A 10575-nucleotide genomic window follows, 5' to 3' on the forward strand; every position below is an offset into this window, starting at 1 on the left:
CACATAGCAAAATAATTTTTGTTCTTAAAATCTGCCTTTACAGTTTGGTGGATTGTAGAATCTGCTATCTAAAATAGGATTTTGCCCACTAAATTTTGTAGCCACTTGAGAAGGAATCCTTGCAGCCATCTGCTAGAATATGATACAAACATCTCATAATGGTCATTATTTAGTCTCTTTAGTAATAAGAAATATTTGCATTGTTTCCTTGTATGGTCAGTGCTCTTGGATGTATGTTTATACCGATTCTTTATTCCTTGTCTACGGTTGTTGAGTTAATTTGTTCGAAATACAACATCATTAAGGACGAATATTCTAAAATAATTCCGGTTTTTTTTACCCTATTATTGTTGTTTTTATGTCACCAATTGCTTTGTTTTCAACCTTTTTCGTGCAACAATATTTTTTTAGCCATGAACAAAATTGTAAAGAAAGCTTGGCGGAGGCACAACTTAAGCTATTTAGGTGCATGATTTGGTTTTGCTGATTTTAATATAATGTCTAAAGTCAGGAGGTGAATTTCAATAAATATATTTTTTTCATTCAATAAATTTCAGGAGGTTAGCCATTAACGCATTGGCTTGTTGGTGGAAACGAATAAAGCTTGAGGCACTAGCATTCAAAATCTTTTGTTGATTCCTCTTCCATTTTTGTAGTGATGGACGCTAAAGTAATACACTTGTACGTTTGTCTTCTTTAGGATGGAAACAATCAAGATATATCTATACGAGGAGCTAAATTCTCAGTACTGAAAACAAAAATTCATGTTACTCGTCCCTCTTGTATTCAGACATTTGATACAATGAAAACTTGTATCTAGTATTCAAAATTGCTTTTTTTTTTTTTTTACTCCCTCTCTTTTGGTAACAATGAATGTGAAGTTTTACATGCACAGGAGATCGATTTTCAGAAGATTATATAATGGGTCTTGTGGACGGACAAAAGAAGCATCCCCAGTAGTGCCTGCAAATTTGAAAATTCTTGTTCGGATGTGAAATGAGGACGGAACCAATCATACTCATTCACAAGATCTCTAGACGGTCATTAAGAATCAAAGGAGCTGATAGCTTTTACTTTTCTTGTGATTGCTTCTTGTTGGTGCCTCTGCATCTCTCTCCCAAGCAAGCCCACACAAATACACTAAGATATGATCAAACAATAACTCTTGAGACCCTATAACCATTATTAAGTTTAATCTTATTTAATATTAGATTGCCAATTTATTCTTGGATAAAGTTTGTGCATACTGACAATGTATACACAAGTGGAGCAGGATGCATGATAGCTGATCACAATTTAAATTTAAATATTATATTTTACATATATGATATATATATCTAACCCCACTTGTATGTATACTGTTAATATATATAAAATTTATATATTTTTTTCTTATAATTGGTATTATTTTCTTGTACTATTAAGCTGAACTGGCTCAATGATTTGCAGTGGTCATAGAAAGAGGAGGAATAGCAAAGGTGCAAGCCTCAAGAAAACCTACCAGCAGAAGCTGATGCATTAATAATAGAGGCAGAGCCAAATGGAGCTGAGGATGACCAATTGCCCTCCCGACTTTGAGAAATTTTTATTTTAGGCATGGAACTTTTGAAAATTTTTAAGTTGTCCTTTTTTGCACCCTTGAAATATTTAAAATTCTCATTCTTATCAAAGTTGCCCCTAATATTTTTGAAATTCTCTTTCTTGTCTATATTGTCCCCTCTAAAATTTTTTAAAGTCTCTTTCTTATTTTGACTTGGGACTTGGACTTTTATTTATGGGGTGCTCGTTTTTTTGAACTTTTGTGTTCTATCAAAGTCCAACAACTACAACTAATTCTTTGCTACTATAATTAAGTTGGTTGATGGGCTTTTTTTTTGTCAAATTAAAAGGAACCTTAGTTGGTTCAACTTAAAAACAAAATGACTAATCCAACTAGAAACTAAAGTAACACTCTTCCTCTTCTAAGAATCGTCACCTCCAGCAGTCGCTCTACAAGTTCTAGTCATTTCCTCTTTTTTTCTCCTCTTCTCTTCTATCCCCTTTTTTTACACTATTGGTGGTGAAAACAATAATGAAGTTAAGCTCAGTAGATAAAGAAACACACTTGTTTTTCCCTTCCACTTCTACCTTTGGTTTTCATATCCATGATTTTTTCTACCATTTCCTTGGAGTTAATTTTACAAATCCTATCAGATTTCTTTTTGAGTTGGGAAAGTTAAACTCTTCTTTGTTCAATTTTAGATATTGGATAGATTTGTTCATAATTTTGTTGATTCTTTATTTTTTTATGAAATACTTTTTCTTTTATTTGGTAGATGAATTGGAGGGTACTAGCCCAGTAAATCTTCCCTAGATGACATTACAAAATTTGGATTTTTGTGTTGATTTTACACATTTTTTCTTATTTGGTATTTTTTATTTCAAAAATAAAAAATAAATAAATAAAACAATGACTTGGGATTGAACCGATTGAACCTGATCCAACTACTTTACTAGTTTAATCACTGGTCTGAGTTTCAAAACAATGGTTTTGTACGAGTCCAGGCACATTATCATTTGTGTCCCCACTCTTAGCATGGAAGCCAAAAAAAAAATGAAATTATTATTGCTGGTTCACCACCACGTCACATCATTATTTGGGGATCCCACCCTATCAAGGAAAGCAAAAATGAAATTCATTGATGCTTTAGAAACCAAACCGCAGTGCCCAGATTTTCTCAATGCTCCGTTAAAGTTTAGGCTTGGTCATCGATAAATGTAGGGAAAATTCCACTTTATCCTATGTGATTTAGTATTTTTGTACAAAATCCCTTTATAGTTTTAAAAGTTATATATAACTCTTTCATGGTTTGATTTAAAGTGTTAAAATGATGGAAATGATCATTTATAATGGAATCGCCTAAAATATTAAAAATATCCTTATATAAAGTTAAAAATTATTTATTAAACAAGGAGGTTTATGTGTATATTTTGAAAACCTTAAGGGAGTTATATAGTAAAGTATTAAACCATAAAGGAGTTATATGATAAAACATAAAAATCATACGAGATTAGTGTATCATATATTTATAAGGGTAATTTTGATATTTTTAGAAGTTCTGCTACGAATGCCTATTTCCGTCACTTTGACACTTTAATCCAAATCATAAGGGGGTTATGTATAAAAAAAAAAATTAACCACAGGGGAATAAAATGTAATTTGCCCATGAATGTAAGAAGAATTTACAGTTCTAGAATAAAAAATTTTTCATAAACCTAGTGAATGCATGTGTTTTTGGCGGCGCCAATCTCGTCATGCATAGACTGCCAGGAATTAAAATAATTTTCCCTTATGTCACCGAGAAAGCAGTTTATCCTTTTTTTACCACAAGTTCGTAATTTTTTTAATCTTATTTTTAAGGAAAACTCTAAATCTTATAGAGAAAAAGGAAAATAAAAAGTTTAATAAGCCTGTGTTATGTAATTTGCCCGGAATTAATTTAGTAAGAACTTATGCATGAATTTGTCATATTGAATAACGCTAATTTTCTTCCTCATATTCTTGTAATGTTAATTTAGAGTAAAATCAAGTAAATCTCCGCAGAGCCAAAAATGTATTGTTATTTTGATTTAAAAAAAAAACATATCCAGTACGAAAGGATACTTCTTTTTGTCTTGGAGAATTGGTCAAATTGGTAAGGTGGAAGTGAGAAAATGTGACTAATGCTGGTTGGGGTTGATTTTGAGTAATTAGTGCCCAGGTCAAGAGATTAGAATGCTGATCTCATGGAGATATATATGAACATTATCCATGACAGTTATACTCTAACGTCTCCATAATGTTTTTCTGGATAATACTGAACAAATGATGCACAAGAAGTTGGTGGATCAAGTAAAATGAAAGAATCATCAAGTTCTTGAAACTTTTGATGAACATGGTGTTAGGGCGGTTATCTAAATCTAACCACTGGTGGAACTGATGTGTAACTTTTGATGAACTGATACCAATGTTGGATTAAGGATCCAACAATCTCCCATTTGGACTATATGTGTAACCTTATAATTATGTTTTGCAATTAACAGTATGAGCTCAACTTTACTGTCATTATCACAATGTATCTGTAACAAATTCGGTCCATCAATTACACAAATATAGGATCAAAGCGGCCTTTGTTACACCCATCAATGGTCACGTATATCAATGCAATTGAATGACATGAATCATGATGTGGATGTGTAGCATGAAAATTTCATGTAATGTGATCAAAACATGCCTATTTCCAACTGGTCCACCTTAAATTTTCATGAGATCAAACCATACCAAAATCAGAGTGTAAATAAATCCAAACTTTATTTATGCATAAAATATCTTTAAATCCTTAATAACTGAGAAAAATCATAAGAGCATTTAAAATAACAAACTCCCATTAAAACTGTACATCATTTGATAACACGACACCTATACGAGCAGTATGCTCATGAAACATTTTGGGTGGCAATCCCTTAGTAAGCGGATCCGCAACCATGGAATTTGTCCCGATATGCTCTATCGATAACTGTCCATTCTGCACTCTTTCTTTAACAGTCAGGAACTTGATATCTATATGTCAAGATTTGGTCGAGCTCCTGTTGTTATTGGAATATAAGACTGCTGACTTATTGTCACAGAATAATTTGAGTGATTTTTCAATACCATCCACTACACGTAATTCTGTGACGAAATTTCGCAGCCAAATTTCTTGGTTGGATGCCTCATAACAAGCTATAAATTCTGCAGCCATAGTGGAAGATGCTATGAGGGACTGTTTAGCACTCTTTTAGGATATGACACCTCCAGCCAACAAGTAGACATAGCCTGACACTGACTTCATAGTATCTTTGCATCCAGCATAATCGGAATCAGTATACCCAATGATCTCTAACTCATCTGACTTCCGATACGTGAGCATGTAGTCCTTTGTTTTCTGTGGATATCGTAAGACCCGTTTGGTTGCTTTCCAATGATCTAATCCAGAATTACTCAAATATCTACCCAACATTCCAATAAGGTACGCAATATCCGGACGCGTAGATACTTGAGCATACATTAGACTCCCTACTGCTGATGCATAAGGAATCTTTTGCATCTCTTTTTTCTCAAAAGCATTCTTGGGACACTGTTCAAGATTAAATTTGTCTCCTTTAGCCACGGGAGTGTCACCTGATTTACAATTTTGCATGGCATATCTTTTGAGAACCTTTTCGATATAGCTCTTTTGTGATAGTCCTAAAATACCCCGAGAGTGATCACGGTGTATCTGTATGCCTAACACAAAAGATGCAGCACCAAGATCTTTCATCTCAAAATTTTTAGTTAGAAATTTCTTGGTTTCATACAATAGACCAATATCGTTGCTGGCAAGCAAAATGTCATCAACATACAATACCAGAAAAATATACTTGCTCCCACAGAACTTATGGTATATGCAATCATCTACTAAATTCATCTCAAAATCAAATGAGATGATCACTTGATGAAATTTGAAATATCATTGTCGAGACGCTTGTTTGAGCCCATAGATGAATTTTTTAAGTTTGCAAACCATATTCTTTGGATCTCCTGACACAAAGTTTTCTGGTTGCACCATATAAATCGTCTCATCAATGTTACCATTGAGAAACGCTGTCTTTACATCCATCTAATGTAACTCAAGGTCGAAATGCGCCACTAGTGCCATGATAATTCTAAAAGAGTCCTTTGAAGAGACCGGAGAGAAAGTTTCTTTATAGTCGATACCTTCTTTTTGTGTAAATCTCTTAGCGACAAGACGAGTTTTGTATCTTTCCACATTGTCTTTCGAATCCCTTTTGATTTTAAATATCCATTTACAACCAATGGGTTTCGCACCTTCTGGCAATGGGACAAAATCCCAAACATCATTGTCCTTCATGGATTTAATCTCCTTATTCATGGCATCGATTCACTTTTGAGAATTTGAACTTTTCATGGCTTGACGGAAGTTGATTGGATCATCTTCCATCAATCCAAGTCATCCTCATGTTCTTGGAGAAAAACAATATAATCATCTGGCACTGCACTTCTCCTTTCTCTAGTGGATCGTCTTAATGGCACTGGTTCTTGGAGAGAAAGAGTTTGTTCTTCTATAACAATTTGTTCTTCGACATTGTCTTGATTTGTTATGTCATGATCTTATTCAGGAATAGGATCCAAAACAAGATCAATGACACCTGTGGGAATATTAATATATTTCTCTTTAAAGACAATGTCCCTTACTGTATTTTCTCCCCCAAACTCGACATCCTCAAAGAACCGAGCATTTCATGTCTCAAAAATTGATTTGGATGTGGGATCATAAAACTTGTAACCTCTGGATCTTTCAGAGTATCCAATAAAATAACAACTAATCGTTCTTGAGTCCAGTTTCTTTTCATTAGGCCTGTAAGGCCTTGCCTCAACTGGACACCCCCAAACATGCATATGCTTTAAACTGGGCTTTTTCCCTGTCCAAATCTCATAAGGGGTTTTGATAGTTGCTTTAGTTGGAACTCTATTAAGAATATATGCTGCAGTCTTAAGTGTTTCACCCCAAAATGACTCCGGTAAGATAGAATGACATATCATATTCCTTACCATATCTTTAAGCGTTCTATTTCGTCTTTCATCTACACCATTCATAGTGGGTGAACCCGACATAGTGTACTGTGGGACGATACCGCATTCCTCTAGGTATTTAGCAAATGGTCCTGGACGTTGTTCACCTAAACCGTCATATCTACCATAGTATTCACCACCACGGTCAGATCTGACGCTTTTAATTCTTTTGTTGAGTTGATTCTCAATTTCAACTTTAAAATTTTTGAACACGTCCAGTGACTGTATTTTTTCTGAAATGAGATATATGTAGCCATATCTTGAAAAATCATCTACGAACGTTATAAAATATTGTTGACCATTCCAAGCAGATGTAGAAAATGGTCCACAAATATCCGTATGTATAAGTTCTAAGACGTCTGAAGACCTATTGGTTTCAAATCTCCTTTGATTGGTTTGTTTCCCCTTTATACAGTTAATACAATCGTTAAAATCTGTAAAATTCAAGGGGTCGAGAATTTCATTTGACACAAACCTTTCCATTCTCCGTTTGGAAATATGTCCCAATCTCTTATGCCATAATACAGCTGAATTCTCATTGACTAATTTTCTTTTAACTCCTTTAGCACTCAAATGCAGAGATTCATTAAATGAGACAATCGTATCAATTAAATATAGATTATCGTAATGCATTAAAGAACCAAAACCAACCAATTTGGAATCATGAAACAATTCAAATTTTTCATTTTCAAATGAACAAAAATAATCAAATTTGTACAAAGCAGAAATAGAAATTAAATTCCATCTAAAAGACGGTACAACAAATGTCTCATAGAGATCCAAATAAAATCCGATTTTTAACAATAATCTAAAAACTCCAATTGCCTCAACTTGAACTGTTTTGTCATCGCCCACATAGATATATCTTTCATTATCATTAGACTTTCGGCAATTCAGGCAACCCTGCATAGACACACTGATGTGAGTTGTTGCACCAGAATCTAACCACTATGTGTGTCTAGGTACCGAAGTTAAATTAACTTCAGAACAAACCAAATTAAGAAGCATATCTTTCTTAGCACGCCAAACGTGATAGTTGGTGCAATGCTTCTTTTGATGCCCTTCAGCTCCACAGAAGAAACAACTATTTTTTCCCTGATCATTTGATTTCTTTTGTTGTTTCTTTTATGGCGCTGTACCTGCAGCTCCTTTTTCCTTCTTTCCTACTTTTATTATTAGTGGTTGACACCAGATGGACACTTTCTGTCTGCTCTTACTTCAACCTTTCCTCTTCCTCTACACAGTGTGAGATGAGTTCATTTAAAGATCAAGTCTCCTTTTGACAGTTGTAACTCACCTTAAACTGACTAAATTGTGTAGGAAGAGATATTAAAATCAAATGCACTAGTAACTCTTCAGAGAGTTTCAACTTAAGTGCATTTAATTTCGAAACAAAATGAGACATCTCCATGATATACTCTCTGATGTTGCCTTTACCACTATATTTCATTGAAACTAGGCGTGTCAAGAGCGTACTAACTTCAGCCTTTTCGTTCTTGACAAATCCTTTTTCAATGTCTTGAAGGAACTCTTTAGCAGTTACAGTCGTTTCTGGCATTGTTCCTCTGAATGCTTCTGGAACGGCCTTTTTAATGATCATCAGACACAAGCGATTTGATCTCTCCCACCTCTCATTATTTTTCTTTTCATCAGAGGTACTCTGGTCTGTAAGAGGTGGGGGAGAATCAATCCTTAACGCAAGATCGAGATCCATTACTTCAAGTACTATCAAGAGATTTTCTTTCCAAGACTTGAAATTTATGTCATTCAACATAGGAATATTATTGATGTTGGAAGTAATATTTGTAAGATCATTCGCAATTGAACAGAAAACATAAAATAATTAAAACTATACTCACATAAACCAAAATAATAATAAATTTAAATAATGGTAACCCCATCTCAAGATACCGATATTCCATTAATATTTTATCTTTGGACAAAACATTAACTTCTAAGTGATATCTTGGCGTAGTAATAAACACTGACAATAATAACATGTCAAAAAATAAATTTTCCTTTGGGCCAATTTATAATTCACATGTAAGAAACCGAATAATCATCACATGTTTATTACCACAAGTGAACAAGTAATTTCATTAAATATTGACCTTCCTTTGGACCGATCAATATTCATAAAATTACTAGTACCCAACTAATTATATTTTAAAATAAATTAACTTCCATAATAGAGGTCACTTTGGTGGCATATTATTTCAATTAATTTATTCTAAAATATATATAATCATACCAATATTTAAATTTAAAAATTATCCAAATTAAATAAAATTTTGATCAAAGTCAACTTTGGTCAAAACATGGTCAAACATGGTCAAATCAATCAAATTAAATCATGATCTATTGGACCAAAGGTCCATACCTATAATTTGACCCAAAATTAACAGTCAAGTCCAAAAATTTCTTAAAATCCATAAGTACTTTATAAAAGTTACATATTTAATGGGCCACACATATGAATTTTATAGGGCTTAAATGTCCTATTTAACTTTATTAGGGTTTACTTAAATTAAAGAAAACCCTAATTTCCTTAACATACAAATATATGTGTATTGGCTCTTAAATAGAAGACAAATCAAAGAAAATTGAAGTTTTAACCGAATCAACCGATAAACATGCAAATTGAAGTCCAGATCTTCGTATAAGGTTTTGTCTCAAATTTGGTTATACACAAAAAAATTTGACTAATCAATCCATCGCAATACATCCAACAAAAGCCTAGATACGGCGGAATCCACATAAATACAAACTTGATTCAATGGTCAAAGCACAAAACAATGAATCATCAGTCAACCTGTGAATTGGCATCATAACAAAGTATATAGATGTCTAATAATTCATAGGGCCTACTGGATTGAATGTTGACTCAATACATGGATCGGCCAACTACGCATCTTAATTCAATACTCATGAATTAATTATGCTTGACTACGGTAGGGACCACATATTCATATGTAATACAAAAACCAGTGAATCATGAAATCCGAAGCATCAAACCAAAACATAAAGTCGCACCGTTACAAAATCATGACATGAACAAGAAACCAATTAGTGAACAGTTGGCCATCACCAAGAAGTTTATTGTTTAGCTGACAACCATATAACCGAAACCCAATTCGTGAGACATAAATATATATATACAAATTATTGAATCCAATGTATTTCTCGATAATCAACCATATGGGTTCTGATACCACTTGTTAGGGTGGTTATCTAAATCTAACCACTGGTGAAAACCATCACCTTTATACCCAAGATCTATATGGCGATTATTAAGAAATACATTAACTGTAAAATAGCGGAAGCGTACCTGAATCCATATTAATAAACTTGATACTTGAATCCCTAGAGATTTTGGGTGGCCTTCCAGGTCAACAGGTATTTACCGATCCTTTGAAAGAGGCCTTTAGTTTCTCTCTGGTATCTTTCCTGACGATGGGATATCATGGAAGAGCTATTTTGTGGTATTAGGAAATACGACAACTAAAAACGATACCTGTGACTTGGGGACCATAACCCTATTTATAGGCAACATTCCTGTTACCTTTTGGAGCCTTATTTCAGCCCATCATTGAAATAGGAGCCCATAAGTTTCTACACATTAAAGGGCCCACATCCTATTAAATACATTAAACCCAAACTATATTTGATCACTTTAATTGGATTTAACCTTAATTGACAGTTTGCAATACATAATTATTCACATATAAGTCCAATGTTGGATTAAGGATCCAACACATGGGTTTCGTAAGTTGAGTTTTGTCCAATTTTTGCTTGCTTGATATAATATTAATTGTGAATTTATTTGTACCAGTTGACAAATAACAATTATCATGAAATTATGTTAGTTTACAGCATATATTGTAAGAATTACATTAATTGGACAAAAATCAATTGGAGAAGTTGTAGACTCTTTCTCTCTCCCT

The 10575-nt window shown here is 33.5% G+C and overlaps 1 protein-coding gene across 1 annotated transcript; it reads right to left on the reverse strand.

Annotated features, from left to right (window-relative positions):
• Positions 1 to 4796: 4796 nt before the first annotated feature.
• LOC140012785 (secreted RxLR effector protein 161-like) lies at positions 4797 to 5930 on the reverse strand. Its single transcript, XM_072061091.1, has 2 exons — positions 5867 to 5930; positions 4797 to 5284 (listed from the first exon to the last, which is right to left on the reverse strand). Exons 1-2 carry the CDS (start codon positions 5928 to 5930, stop codon positions 4797 to 4799), a joined length of 552 nt encoding a protein of 183 aa, XP_071917192.1.
• Positions 5931 to 10575: the final 4645 nt, after the last annotated feature.

Source organism: Coffea arabica, chromosome 8e, assembly GCF_036785885.1.
Source record: "Coffea arabica cultivar ET-39 chromosome 8e, Coffea Arabica ET-39 HiFi, whole genome shotgun sequence".
Classification (NCBI taxonomy): Eukaryota; Viridiplantae; Streptophyta; class Magnoliopsida; order Gentianales; family Rubiaceae; genus Coffea; species Coffea arabica.